Raw genomic sequence first — 15,807 nt, 5'->3', positions numbered from 1 at the left:
ATTAGAGCAGAGTGGGACGAAGTCAAGAAATTAAAGTAATCAGAACCATAAAAGGTGTGGCACGGATGTGAGGAAAGTTTTCAGCATTTGTTTTGTGAAATACACAAATGATCAGAAGGTTTTGATTGCCGGTGGTATTTTGTTTCAGAGGCGCATTCTTGCAAACCGCACTGTTTGCTATAGTATAAATTCGATGTAAAAAAAGGTATAGTAATAAATTGAAATAAATAAGGTAAAATAAAAACGCAATATAAAATAAGGACAATCGGTAGATACGCTTTCGGAGAGTGCAGCTTGCATTTTTTTATGGCCGCGTTTACGAACTTAAAAACGACAACACTGGGTAATGGCAAGTTGCGATTTGGTTAACTGCGTGTGGATCAATCGGTTGTAAAGACCACATGAGGCTGCGCACAAGCTTGGGCCATGCGCGACTGATGATTGCAATGGTCACGCAAAATTGAAGTTAATTTTTAGAGTTGTCGGGATGGTACAACAACAAAATCAAAAGATCATAATCGAAAACCAGCACGACAGCGGGAATAGTGACTGCGTTTCGGTGTAAAGAAAGGACGGTCGCGCCTGAGCGGGACTGCCTGAAAATAGCGGGTCACGTATTAGGTTGTCTTCTTTGTGTGGCGAAAGTGGTTCTGCTACGTCCGAAAAAAAGCGACAATCGAAAAGGCAGTCTTTAGTACGTAATATCGTTTTTGTGAGAGTTACACCTGTCTAGAAAGGGGTGTAACGACCCCTTTATGTGATTTCAGGATTGAGAAAATCTAACAGACGCTTGCAGGAATGGTTGTACGCACGAAAATAATCTGAGCCGATTGGAATGACCTTGGCTTTTAGGGCGCGGCAGGAAGGGAGCCAAATTGTCATTAGAGCTGTAGTTCTATTTATCCGCATTCAGTTGCGCAAAACCCCAGGCGGCACGGTAGAGAGCCTATAAAAATCCCGTAGAGAGTCTAGTAGCTTACAAAAATAATGTTTAGGGCGCCCTTGAAGGCAGCTTTGTTAGACATACAACTAGATAGGTCACTTACAAGCGAGTTGAAACGAAGCTCGACACGACAAAAACTGAATCGTGTGAAAACATTGGTGGAGTGCTCATTTCACATTCTCCTACTGGACACCTATCAACAAGAGCTGAACCCCCTTTCGTGAAAACGGACTTGTGAGCCATGCAAAAACTTAATTTTAGCTTTCTTCCTTCTCTATCATCATCATCACCACCACCAGCCCATCTACGCCCACTGCAGGGCAAAGGCCTCTCCCATTACTCTCCAACTACCCCGGTCCTGTGCTAACTCTACAACCAATTTACCCCTGCAAACGTCTTTATATTATCTGCCCATCTAACTTTCTGCCATCCCCTGCCACGCTTGCTTCGCTTCTCTAGAGATCCACTCTGCTACCCTTAATGACTCTAGACTTCGCATTACATGCCCTGTCCACATCCATTTCTTCTTCTTAATTTCTACTAATATCTCCTTGACACACGTTTGTTCCCCCCTGACCCACTCCGTTCACTTCTTGTCCCTTAATGTTGCACCTATCATCTTCCGTTCCATTGGTAGCTGAGTCGTCCTCAATTTAAGTTGAACCCTCTTAATGAGCCTCCAAGTGTCTGCCCCGTAGATATAAACCCATCTGGTTCCGAATGCACAGTAGCTAGTTTAGTTACGCAGCACAGCCCGGCCGGCCTTTCGTTTCTCATTGAACTCATCCAAGGCTCTCGGTGTTTTTCTTTTGCTTGTTGTGTAATTTGGAGCACGAAAGGTTGTCTTAGAAACACTGATTGTGAGTTCTCTTTTTATCGAGCATCGGCTTATTTGAGAGCACTCAGGAGTGTTGCTCATTACCAGCCGCATGCATTTACAAAGCTCATTGTCACCGGAAGACGGAGGAGGTGAGCGACATTTTAAGCATGAAGCGCCGGCTTGAAAGCCACAGGGTGACATATCCGCGCCCGGTTCACAGCAAAAGGAAAAGCAGCTGAAGAATTGTTGTTGTTAAATGGCTGTCTCGGTTTTCAACCGAACCTCTGATGCGTGTGGGCTATAAATTATGTGGCATGCCATGAACGGTAGGCACACAAGAGCGCCACGATAGCTCCTGGGAGGGAATTGTTTTACTTCCCCCTGTCGGGTTCCCGAGATGTAGTAGTTTGCAGTACACGACCGGAGTCCTGCTGAGATGAGTAAGGTTGTAATTCTTTGTTGTGATTTTCTGGATACAATCCAGGCATACATGAAATTTATTTCATGTTCAGCTGGATACAATTCGGTTATACAAGAAAATTGTAACTACAGGTAAAATTGTAACTACAAGTAAAGGCAAATATAGAGTGAGAAAGTGGTGTGGATATGCACCGTGATGGCCTGCGGTTTTTACGATAAGTGACATTGGCTGGCTCAAACGCGGGCTCCAGAGAGCATTCGTGGTGTGGAAGAGGTACGCGACCGCGCTGTGCTTGGTTAGGACCGTGGAACCACTTGTCGAATGGCAATTCACAGTGGGGGAAGGACAGGAATTAGCCGCCGCGTTGGCTCAGTGGCTAAGGCATTGCGCTGCTGAGCACGAGGTCGCGGGTTCGATTCCCGGCAGCGACGGGCGCTTTTCTGATGGAGGCGAAAAGCAAAAACGCCCGTGTGTACGATATTTCGGCGCACGTTAAAAATTCCCAGGTGGTCAAAATTAATCCGAAGCCATTCACTACGGCGCACCTCATCGCCTGCGTTGCGTCAGCGCGTTAAACACCACAATAATCATCAAGGACGGGCATTCGTCGCATGGGGCAATCCGCAGTAGGGTGACCTCGTCGAATGACGATTCGACCCTCTATTAGAAGCTTCTTGGGTTAAGACTAATATGAACTGGGCTAGTTGGTATGGGTTCATTTCACTACTGGGCGAAAAAACGAGGACAAATACAAAGCCATACAACAGTGGGCCGCGTTCGTTCTTATTAAGTACCGAAGAATTTATAAGAAACGTGCATTATTTTGCGCCTGCATGGAATGAAAACACGTTGTGCATTAGAAATGCTTCGGCGCAAGCTCACGAGGCCCGCTCATTCGTTTTACTCAAGATAAAGTTTCTTGTAGTTATCGAGTTTGTTTTATTTGACTGTGGAGAGCCACCTTGAGGAGTTGCTGGGCAGTTAAAAAGTGATCCCGCTAAAGGAATTCTATGGGCAAATAAAATACGGGGCTCCTATGAAGTAGTTGTGAGCCTCCAAAGGACAAATAAAAAAGGGCTTTTGCTGACTGCTTCTTGGACGTTTGCGTTTTTTATGGTTGATTGCGGAACACAAGCTCACTCCGATAAACATCAACTAACTTGTCTTCGTGACAATAAATTTATCGAGTATTTTATGATGCAGTGAAAGGCGGAACAAAGTTCTCTTAGTAAAATAACGTTCATTTCGAGTGAACTGTTGCCACGTGATAAACTAGAAGAAAAACTCCAGCAATGAAGAAACAGTTCACAAGTAGAGCGTCGAGTGAAAAGATTATGCCGGCGATAATGCAGCTTGGTTCCCGAGCACTGTCTTCTCAAGAGTGAACTGAAGTTTTCTTTGAATGCTTTTGCACTTTATCTTAAATATAAATTCAATTCACCCCCTGTTTCCCAAATTTCGGAATGCGGTAAGCCTTTCAATGTTCAAAGAACCTTTTTGTGGATAACTACATCTCCTAGTGACGAATACACCTATGACAAATGAATTTACGTGGCCAATTGCCCTTCAACGACGCGCTGTATTACGTATTGGCCTATTACGAATTGTCTTTGACCTATTACGAGTGGTACGTAGACCCTTGGTAAGCAATGTCACTTGGGTTGTGCTCCATGCCAGTGGTGATGCGTCCAGTCTTATCCCTGACCTCAAGTACAGGTTTTCACACTCGTCGCAGGTGCGGTACTGGTTTCCAGCTGTCACGATTGTGAGCTCACCAGTGCAGCCGGAGAAAGAACCACAGAATTTCGAACCTGAGCCCAATGACCGAGACGTTGAAATCGAGCTTGTCCAAACAAGCAAGGTAATTATCGGGGCAAAGAATTGTTATCTAACCAGTAACAAATCATTCCCGCACTTGAGTTGCTCACACAAGATATATGTTTTTCTCCTGGCGCTCTTTACACCTTGTTTATAAACTCTGCACGTGTCATTATGACTATCTTAGTGTTTTGGACTGAGGGACTTTCAAACGCACATTCCAATTCTTTATTTTTATTGACATCACATTCATCCAATTATATTTTTCTCATTGACAGACCATAGAACTAGACCTGGCACTTTTTCACCTCGGCTCCCTGGCACTGTAAACACGAACATACATACATACATACATACACACATACATACATACATACATACATACGTACGTACATACATACATACATACATACATACATACATACATACATACATACACACATACATACATACATGCATACATACATACATACATACATACATACATACATACATACATACATACATACATACATACATACATATATACATACATACAAAAACCGAGATAGCATTTTCGTCAGTGCTTTAAAACTCCATCGCGAATTTTATTATTTGTTTTTATAAAAAAAATTCTAAACTTCCACAACCAAAATGCAGCCTCTCAGGCCACAAGATAAAAACGGGTACTTGCATGAAGTTCGGATAATACGCAGAACCAGTGCATTAATGCGGTTCTAACAATTAATTACGTCAAGCGCCCGAATAGGCATCACGCCATCAAAGATAAGCCAAATAATGGAACCCTCACAGGAACTTCTAAAATTATGATCCCGCTGCTACTCCCGAAAATTGTATTTGGTTTATTTGCGTGTCTGTTTGTTTATATGAATAGGCCTACTACAGTGTTATTCTTCTGTTAACAACATAACGTGCGCGTTTTGATCTAAACTTTTTCCTGGATAAAATCAAACAGTAAATTTTTCTGTAAATACTACCATTCATATGGTTAATAAGCAGAAGGAACTTATGCAGCCACTTCTAGAAGTCCTTTTTGCCTTGTTTATATTGATTTAAACAAGGGCTTGCTCTGGCGAAACTTCAACATTTCTCCAAGGTAGTTGTGCCAACCTGCAGTTACTACACGGCTTGACAAATCTATGGTGATGTGTAGCTATACGGCCATTCGATAACGATGGTAAATTGGTTTGGTGAGCACAGTGGAGTGAGGCTGGGGACCCGATCTGCTTTCTTATGCTTCCCCCTGGATTTGCAGAGTTATGATGGCGTAATGGCTGTGACAGACTTGAGCCTTCGAGTCTACAAGAACCAGATCACCGTCTTGCTTGGTCACAATGGTGCCGGAAAGACGACGATTCTCAAAATGATTACTGGTGAGAGAAGCTTTCCCGAATTAGTTTTTGCTAACTGTCATCAGAGTTGTTTCTAGCGCTGTAAACCACAGTGGAATGTTCTCAGAAATTTACCAAAAGTAGAATCACATGAAGTGGACGCAATTTTAAGCGTTTTGAACCTGCCCTTAAGAGATGCACAACTCAAATTCATAATTATTAAGGAATAGTCAAGCAAACAATTATTATTATCTGTAATACGAGTATGCAGTCAAGGGTTTATTCCAAGTTTTTAGGGACAGGGATCAGATAAGCAACCAGTTGGGTAAGGAAGTCACCGAGGTTGAAAATGCCCACATAAAAATCTTTACAAAGGGTCCTGACATTTCACTCATGCTTTCAGCGGGAAAATATCAACTCGAACATTACTAGTATGTTAGTCTATTGAAATGATAAAAAGCATGACAACGAACTTCTTTCTCCTTTCCCTGAAAAAAAAAGCATTGACGAACGCATACTAATGTGGAGTAACCGCATACAAATGTGGAGCAACATTCGATGCTGATTAATGTGCATTCTTTTCTTCCTTCTACGCTGATAGCAGGTGTACTCTCGGCGTCGTTTTTTAAAGACGATACTCTTTCTCGGGCTACTTAAACGCGAAATTTTTTCTGTCTGTCTGTCTGTCTGTCTGTCCCTATATTTACCCGTACGGCCAAAAATTGAAAGAATTATTAAACGAGACGTATATATGGGCAAAATATTTCCAAACTAATAACCGGCAGGCAATGTTCATGCTCGCCAATATTGTTTGGCAAAAGCAAACATTGCGCATGTTTAAGGAACATCAATACATAAGTAGAATATGCAGTGTTTTTTAAGTAAAATACATGGCTGCTTGATTTTTGCGATAGGAAATTAGAACATACGCCTCTAACAAAATGTTTTCACTCAGAAATGCAAAAAGCGCTCGCGGCGGCCCCTAGGGGCGACATTCAACAATGTCTAACATTGACAAAAAGTTCTAATAGATGGCGCGTGAGCAGTGGAACGCGGGAAAATTGAATTGAGATGAGAAATGCTCCACTGTGGTCATCGCAGGAGAAGGGAGACGGGAGAGGAAGAGCGTGAAAGGTGGTCGGGAAAGAGGAGAGGCATCTACGTGGCAGGGGCGCCTGAACTAACGCACAGTGCGGGGGGAGTAGGGGTGAATAAAGCATCACACCACCTTGAGTGAGGAATAATTCAGGTGCCTATTCCGTAGCACCTTGTGCGAATATTGGGACCCACCTATTGCAATTGTATTTTAAAGACAAGCATCTCAGCAAAACGTTTCAGGTTTTTATAAGGTGCGTGCAGGAACAAAACAGAATTACCTTGTTCAAACAACATTTTCGTTATGAAACTGTATGTTAAATGTTTCAGTTTCCTTAGTGCAAGCAAATTTCTCGAAGACTTCTTCTGAAACTTTTGAGATTCATCCAGCAGTCATGTGTTCGGAATGGCCTGGATTTTTGTTTTTACTTTTTAGAGAAGGTTTCCGGACAACTTCTTTGATTACTGAAGCTGATATGCGAATTTCGCCACGATTTGTTTAATATTAGGTCCGGCGTCAGGGTCACCTGAACGTTATATTGTAGTTGGTACTGGTGCTGATTTAGTTTTCATGTCGTTATAATGCAGGCGCCTAAGCATTTTTAATTGACCTGAACATTGTTTAGACTCGTGGAATATATAAGCATTGCACTGGATGTTTCATTTTTACCATCTTGCTGCTCAGATTTATTGCAAGTTTCAAGCTTATCCACATATGTAAGGTTACGCTACACTGGCACATGAGGTCCTTTAGGCTGGCGCATGAAATCCCTTGTTGGGGAGAAGCCTAGAACCGGCGCCACATTTAGAAGTTCTTAGTTGCACAGGGAAATTTTACTGCGATTTTCTGTACGCCTGAGAATTTGTGAATATAATTAATATGCATGTCCAGTGAGCCGTGTGCGTTTGGATAGTAGTAGAATTTTCGCGCTCAAGAGAAGACTAGAGCAAAAGGGATTTTACCACTTGACGGGGAAATATTTCTATTTTTTCTGATGTGAAGAGCGAAAACTAAAAATAAAACCGCACAAAGGAAGTGCTGGTGTACACATGAACCATCGTTCAGTTTTTTCTGCATGATTGCACAACGAATTCAGTGCGCTACTTATTTCTACAATACACGTAATGTCTCCCAATACGTATTGCGAGACTTGTTACCTCATGCTCCTTTGATCACCACCGCGTCTTTGCTTACAGCCTTTTCGAAGTGTGCTATTACAACATGTGGGAAAATAAAATCACAGCAGCCAGCATTTGCAACTGCCACCTTTCGCCCTGTTCAGGCGTGGTTCGATTGCGCGGTTCGATTGCGTGCGGCTCATAGTTACTGCACACATTTTGTATATGAGCAGATACCAACATTGATTAGCAGCACTATATTTGAACTTGTGTATCATTCATAAGCAATTCTTTGAAGAGTGTGCCGTATTTTTATCTTCCTGCAGGATTTCTAGACTGCACTTCTGGCCTGGTATTGGTGAGGGGCTACGACATAAAAACCTGCACAAGGAATGCCCGAGAGAGCATAGGCTACTGTCCCCAGAACAACATTCTGTACGATGATCTCACTGTCGAAGAGAATCTCATGGTCTTCGCACTCGTAAGTCGCTTCCCCCAGTTTTATGATAGTTTTTCTTTACTCGCCGGTGTCCCGCATGACGTAATTTAGCAGCTCTTACCCCTAAGTAAAATAGAAACCCTTTATATTACTTTTTCATTAGATACTGTTGTAAAATTAGGCTATAGCTGCAGTTTTCAACACTAAACAGGCAGCAAAAGTTGTGCGTTTGTTCGGTGGTAACGCCATACAACTCTCATAGGGGTTGTATGGCATTCGTAAGGCGAGTACGGGTGAGACATGTGGGTTTAGCGCTGGTTGGTTGTGATCCATGCTTGCGCAATTTTAGTACACGCCGTAATGCACTTGTTTACATTTATAATATACGTGTCCCAGGATTTTTCTATCTACAGCATGCAGTTTGTTCTTTACACTGTTGAGTTGGCAACGAAGTTGCCACAAACAAGATTTGCAGGCTTCCTTCTATTTTAGCTGGCTTGTTCTGTATTTTTGCATATTTTTATTCTCCTACGCGTATTATCCGGTTCTGAACGAATAGAGCACTGCAGTACAAAAGGGAACACTGTATCACAGTTCGCCTTTAGGGCTTCGACATAGGAATGTGTGTCTATCGAATTTGTACCGAACCCTTGCTGTCTTGTTATTTGGTCGCATAAGGTATTGTTTTACCCCTAGAAGACAGGACGTTTATTGCTTTGGTGTCAGGATATCAATTGTAGCAATGTTAAGGGTTTTCTTTTTTACACACAAGCCTGTGCCTTTCGCCTCGAGCATTCCTGGCCAGGTTACACTTCTTTTCGTTTTTCCTTGCCTTAAGACAGCACACGAGCGCCAGTTTCTTTCGGCGTGACGTATCGCGAGAAATAATTTGTATTGTGTAATGGTCTTCTATTTCAGTTCATATAATGTTGTTAGGTTTAATTTTTGGTGGTAACCTGTCATACTTTTACCTCTTTCTCAGCCCTGTCGTATCCTTTATCTAATGAATGCAATGAAATAATTTCTAGGTTACTCTGATTGTAAACTTCAAGCACAGGCTTTAATTCGGCTGCGACAATCGACGGCAAAAACATTTCGGGTCTTTCATTTATTTTTTCATACGCGTCAGGTCCACCTCATTGTGGGCATTTCGAAGATCTGTATTTACACCTCACATCTTTCAATTCATCTGTGAAGTATTCCTGATTACTCGCATGTTGAAGTTAACTTCAGGGCGAGGCGAAGTATTTAGTGAGTGATGTAAGTAAATGCTAAAAGCTATTAGTAAAAGTAACAGTGAAACGAAACAAAAGACAATTCAGATGACTAGTGTATAAGGCCGGGATGATCATGCAGGATAAGACAAGAGCTGCAGAAAATTTATCTCTCCTAAACCCTTAAAACCACGTTGGAGAGAAAACATTGATGATGATTGGGTTTTTATGGCGCAAGGCCGACTAATGGCAAAGAGCGCCAAGGAAAAGTTGTTTTGTGTAGACGAAGTGATAGCAAATTTAAAAAAAAAATTAACTAAAATGCGTCTGAAATACATAAAAAACAATGTAGATGACTGGTGTAAAGTGCCATGGTGTCAACATGCATGGTAAGTACTGAAATGTAAAAACTCCACATCGCTGAGAAACTTAAAAGTACGCTTGTGGGTAATAAAGGGATCGACCCCTAAAAAGTACGATGAGTGTAGTGGAATGTGCTGTCTGTATAGATGTGAGAAGTGTTTGTATCGTGTTGTTTTAGTGCCTTGCATTGTATGAGAATGTGGATCACGGATAGGCCGTCTACACACGTGCTACACACAGGTGCTGGAAAACCAGTGAGTAGGTGGGAGTGTGTTGCATGTGTGTGCCCTATCCGTAATTTAGCCAAGGCGACTTCTATTTATTTATTTATTTGCAGAATACTGTCAATCCCCCATGGGGATTATTAGAGGAGTGAGCATCACTCTCACAAGTTTTGACGCATGCAGCAAAAGAAATCAGAATAAGAAAAGAACACATAATCACTGTGAACATAGCAGTACGGAATAGTACAATCATACATAGTTATTTGTGTCATGTTACAAGTATGAATTCACCAACAAAAAAACAGAGGCCAAGAAGAAAAGAGGCAAAGAAAAAAGACAACGCAAAGCAGAAGCATCAATTCAGGTATTATTATCAAGGAACCGCAAAAACAATAAATATCTGTAGACAAGTGCTATGGTATGACAATTCGAACCGGGGGGGGCTTCGTGAAAAAAACAGTTAATAACTGTACATGCTAACTCGTTTACCATGAATCAGTACCTTCAATTAGTTCCATAGATTTGTCTAATCATGGCTGCTGTGTAATGACTGCATCCAGTGTGTTCCATTCTCGAATTGCGCGTGGAAAGAAAGAATAACAAAAAGTATTATTACTGAATAAATATTCTTCTAGCTCTCATGCAATCCTCCGTCTTGTCGGTCTGGTGTCTCGAAAGTTCAAGTAAAGATCTGGGTTTATGCGGAGTGATCTGTGTAAAAGTAGGTAAAGAAATATAAGCCGACAAACCTGTGAACGACTATCAAGGGTAGCTAGACCGGCATGGTGTAATAGAGCGGTAGGCGAGTCATTGCGCCCGTATCTGTTAAAGATAAAGCGCACTGCTTTCTGTTGAATACTTTCAAGTGCAGTGATATTATTCAAAGTGTGTGAAAAACACAAAACTGGCATATTCTAAGACCGGGTGGACAAATGGGACGTAAGCAAGAAGCTTCATTTCATGTGTGGCAAATGACAGGGCCCGTTTAATCAAAAATAATTTGATTAATAAAAAGTAAGAATAATAAAAATAAATTGCTGTGTCAGTGGTGTATTGTCCTAAGTGTGGGTTTATTACGTGTAACGTGTCGAATAGATGACTGCTTGAATAATCAAGAATTGGTATTGCTGTTTACTCATTTTTTTTAAGATCCTGTCTTCGGGTATTGCAGATTAAAGGCATCCGGAGAGACAAAGTTCGCCAAGTCGTGTTCACGCTTCTCAACGATGTCGGCCTGTGGTACTGCCGGTCCGCTATTGCACCTCAACTTTCCCCGGGCCAGCAGAGGAGCCTGTGCGCCGCCATCGCCATCTTGGGCAGGCCAAAAGTGAGCTACTGAGAGCGAATAAGTGATTGAGTGCCACTTTTCATTTGCGTTGTGTTGCGGAACTTGGAAGAAATTTTTCTCCGTTAAAACCCCCAAAAATGCTCACTTTACGCTGCTTGTCTAGGAGAAGGTATCTGTAAAAGAATTTCTGTGCAATTTATTACCAGTGCGTGGGTTTGAGTAGCAGGAACGCTCATATATTTTCCGTGAACTGCACATATCCATAAATTTGCCCCTATAATAAACCCCGTTTGGTGTTTCTCGAATGCCAGTTGTAAGAGTTGGTTTTTCAACTTGTCTGTTTAGTACAACATCCGGCGTTTAAACACTTGTCTGGGCGAATTCACGCTCGCTTGGGAAGAAAATAATAGGCCTCAAGTGAAGAATATTTGGTAGTCCCGGCAAAAGAATTATTACAGGACATTACCTCCATGCCTAGTCCTCAGTTTGCGCGCTATTTTGAAAACAGCGCATTGAAATTGTTAGCATTTTTCTTCATAAAGCGTATAGTGTAAATAAACTACTGGTTACAATGCGCAAAATGTGAAGTAGCAGAAATCTATTCATACCGAATTCGCCACTTTGTTTACAACTTAAAGCTTATTCTTCATGTAAACTTAGGCACAAGGTTAATGCTATTTAGTGTATTGTTACGGGGATGATGTATGAATGTCAGATGATTTTGAACAAATAACAATAGCAATGACAAGACGGTACTTTCGCGCGTTTAATTTTCATGTTTGTATGCAAAGCAACAAATGACTTGGAAAACCTTGCTGGCCTTACACATCAGTTGCTTAGACACAACACCTTACTGATATATTAACCATTCAGATTTTCCACATGGTGTGTTCTTGTTGTATTGCGAAGTCATTTTATTTAAATGGGAAAAACAATAGGTCGGTCAAATGACACATACGTAAAAATTAGACAAAAACAGGGTTGTAATGTTAGCGCGTCTTCATTGGTTTTAACACTCATCTGAGCAGGCTGCCCTTGCAAGGGGGTGCTAAACTGGTGTTTAACTACTAGTTCAACTGGCAGGCATATGCGGTTCTGTATGTTGCAATGCATATAAAATGTTACCAGAAAACCACGGCATTGCCAAAATAAAAATAGATTTTCCTTGACTATTGTCTTAGCGTACTTTTTTAGGAGTTTCTTGGAATAGAGTTGTCTCTTCATGTTTACCTATCACAAAACCATCCGATGCTGTCCGATCGAAGTGCCATGTGAGAAGAAATGTACGCGCATTGCGTTCTTGCAGCAAAAAGGCAATGCTCATTATGTGCGACGTCAAATTTAATATTACGCAAAATATCATCATCAACACCACCAGCCTATCTACGCCCACTGCAAGGCAAAGGTCTCTCCCATTAATCTCCCAATACCCCGGTCCTGGGCTAACTGCGACCACTTTATCCCCGCAAACTTCTTTATCTCATCTGCCCATCTAACTTTCTGCCGTCCCCTGCCAAGCTTGTTTTCTCTAGGGATCCACTCTGTTACCGTTAATGACAAATGATTATCTTGCCTTCGCATTACATGCCCTGCCCACGTCCATTTCTTCTTAATTTCTACTAAGATGTCCTTAACACGCGTTTGTTCCTTGACCCACTCCGCTCTCTTCTTGTCCCTTAATGTGACACCTATCAACTTCTGTTCAATTGCGCGCTGAGTCGTCCTCAATTTAACTTAAACCCTCTTAGTGTGCCTCCAAGTTTCTGCCCCGTAGGTGGATACCGGTGAATACCGGTAATAGTCAACGACGAAGAAACCAATATGAGAGGGCTCCAGAAGGCGGGTAAAAGCACGATGTCCTGCATAAACCCTTTTCGACTCTATTGCCTTGGCACATCAAAGATATCTAAATACCAAAATTTGAGCATGCTTCCTCGCAAGAGCTTGCTCAGCACAGAAATTTAGCTCTTTCGCATAACTTTTTTAAGTACCATTTTCACATAACTTTTTTATACAACCAGCGTGGTTACCTAATTGACTCTTTGTTGCCCGCGTGACAAGATGCAGCGTTGCCTACAGCACTGTTATTGACTGCATCTTATTTCTTATAGTGATCCTCATTTCCTTAAACGTATCCTGAAGTGCGTAGAGTACTTTCTGGTATTGTGACAGGACACATAATTAGTGGTTAGCGAAGCGAACTCTCGGTCTTTGCTAAGCGTTAGTCACCCGTCAAGACACGATAGGATTGTGCACCACAGTTAGAATAATAAATATTTCCGCGTGAAACTGAACAAGTTCCACAAGAAACGATCAGCAGTGTCAGGACACGTCTTGTTTTAATACAACACATTTCATGAGGTTTGTTTCAACTTCAGCTCAACGTTACTTTATTACTGTGCGAGAAAAGTTTGTGCTGAAATAGAACCTCTCTACCGGTGAATTTGGTAGGGGTTAATATCCCTACATATTGCTGCGGCCTTTAAGCGCTGAGATTTAAGTAGATGCTGAAGTTGAAGATAACTTCCAAATTAAATCAAATAATTTTTGCGTGCACTTTTACACACTGCCAGTATTCTCGCTGAGTAAGAAAATGGGACATCTCTTCCGCACAAATGCACTCAAATAATGTAGCTCATTGTTTGCAATGCTGATCACATCTGTAAATTTGCATTCTGCATCGAACTATAGGTGTTTGATTCCATACGAAGGAAACATGGTTTTTGGTAAACGCGCTATATTGCACACAAATTTAAATTTCGCTTTACGCGATTAACCAACCCGATCCAGCCTTTGAAACTTCGAAACAACGTTGACCCAAACGTCTCATTGTGAGGCTATCAGGTTACAGCCAGTGGCGCACACAATGGTTTAATGGTGGGGGTCCAGGTAAAAAACGGAAATTGACTTTATTGCTGCCCCATACCCCAGTGTTTTGACTAAACACTGGCCTTCTTTTCCTTCATACATAAGCACGCAGAATTATCTCGTTAACAGCCAATACCGGGCTGTGTTGAAAATTGCTTTTAAGGTAAAATATTTTTTCGTGGCGCCTTCAAACTACAAACCCTGCAACTTAATTTTATTGTAGTTAAGGTTCTGGAGAATTGAATGGCTGCAGACGTAGCCGAAGGTAATTATCCCGTCTCTGTTTGGAAAGGAAATGACCGGTTAGGTGACTCGCGGTCACAACGTTACGGGTGCGGTATGGGGGCCGTTCTGTCCAGAACGAGGACACGAAAAAATGGTGCGTCGAACGGTAAAGTTCGGAGCTGCACGCAATTTATCGCTAATATGAACACACTAAAAAAACTGCAATGCACAGTTCTTATTCACTTTATATTAGTGATGTCTCATCCGTTTTTCTTTGAGTGAGGAATACAACTATGTGTTAACAACCTTACCAAGTGGTTCGACAAAAACGGTTTAAGGTAAATTCCCAAAAAGCACTTGCCTTTTTATTCTCAATGCAGCGTTGCATCCTTGCATAAAACCTGCCATACTATGAATTAAGCGGGCATGCCGGTTAAAAAGAAAACCCAGATTTTTGGGTCTAGTTTTGAATTAAAAGATGACGTACATGGTACACAATAAACAACTTAAAGTGTTTCAAACAACAAAAAGTGCTGCCCCACCATTCCTAACGCATGGTTAAAAAGTGCCTTCAGCGTATTCCTAATGGGCTTGTCAGGGCGTGATTTGACCTCGGGAGTGCCATACACTGACCGGCATGAAAACCTGTACTAAATGTGTTGGATTCATTGTTCTACCCGAGGTTCCGCCCGGCGTATGTTGCCTTCTATACTCGCTCCATACAAAGCCTGTACGTCGCATGCAGTACTGGACCAACCGCGGGCATATGTTTTCCCGGCATGCAGTTACAGCGACGCCTACGATAATCTTTTTTGGTTGTATACCAGGGAAGAGATCGGCTCAGAACTTGTACGAAAGCCATTTATCACGACCCACGCCTTTGCACTAGGGGCGACAGCAGAAGCAGAGCAGCTTGGGATTGTGTTCGATGACACCAACAAAACTCATGTTACTGCAAAAAAAGTTGAAAGTTGGGTTGAAAGGCAGACTTCCTTCCGCCGTGGGAGTTATATGGTCCCTTGTGACTTGTCCTTCAGTGAAATTAATAAGAGGCGTGCACTGTGAGAACAAAACTCAGTAATTCCACTTACAACACAGTTTTCATACATCTCTTTTGACACAAATGCGTAAAAGTCGACCGCTGCTGTGTCATGCATACTCAAGAGCTGCACAAGGCCCCCTTTGTTAAGCACAAGAACACTGAAAAAAGGCGACAGTACATTTACGACTGAAGGAATAAAATTTTACTTACTGTAGAACATAAAGTACAGACAGAAACAATTGAATATTTTGCTCAATCGAAGCATATACACTACATTGCCGTCTGGAAAACCAAGCGAAATCGTGGCTCTTATGCTATGGCTTACGCTATGAAATACAAAATCATTGTGTGTTGGGTTCCCGGACACTGCGGCGCTTCGGGAAACGAAATTTATTCATTGATTGATTGATTTCGTGATACTGTCGATCCCCTTGAGCGATTATCACAGGAGTAGAGTTACATACTAAAAAACAGTATACAGTCACTGTAAAACATGTTGCAAGCAAACTATTCTGGTTAAAGAAAAAACAGACATGGTGTTCCAACCTTTCTCGTAGGGAAAGGCAAACAAATCGTCAGTATTACGCAAATGTAAAC

General features: G+C 41.9%; 2 protein-coding genes across 2 annotated transcripts in view; both read left to right on the top strand.

Moving 5' to 3' along the window:
• The window catches only part of LOC144173136 (glucosylceramide transporter ABCA12-like), a 38,139-nt gene extending 37,366 nt beyond the window's left edge, over positions 1–773 (top strand). The window contains exon 8 of the mRNA XM_077701651.1: positions 768–773. Within this exon, the coding sequence (XP_077557777.1) occupies positions 768–773 (6 nt within the window). The remainder of the gene's footprint in view (positions 1–767) is intronic.
• Positions 774–3,647: 2,874 nt separating this feature from the next.
• Positions 3,648–15,807, top strand: part of LOC144173135 (phospholipid-transporting ATPase ABCA3-like) — a 29,318-nt gene continuing 17,158 nt past the window's right edge. The window contains exons 1-5 of the mRNA XM_077701650.1: positions 3,648–3,652; positions 3,862–4,045; positions 5,258–5,375; positions 7,874–8,028; positions 10,959–11,114. Coding sequence (XP_077557776.1) covers positions 3,648–3,652; positions 3,862–4,045; positions 5,258–5,375; positions 7,874–8,028; positions 10,959–11,114 — 618 coding nt within the window. The remainder of the gene's footprint in view (positions 3,653–3,861; positions 4,046–5,257; positions 5,376–7,873; positions 8,029–10,958; positions 11,115–15,807) is intronic.

The sequence above is a fragment of the Haemaphysalis longicornis genome, unplaced genomic scaffold (genome assembly GCF_048455015.1).
Source record: "Haemaphysalis longicornis isolate Haplotype H1 unplaced genomic scaffold, Haemaphysalis longicornis Haplotype H1 scaffold_29, whole genome shotgun sequence".
NCBI lineage: Eukaryota > Metazoa > Arthropoda > Arachnida > Ixodida > Ixodidae > Haemaphysalis > Haemaphysalis longicornis.
Note: the sequence above shows the minus strand (reverse complement) of the source record. Positions and strands in the feature narration are given on the sequence as shown.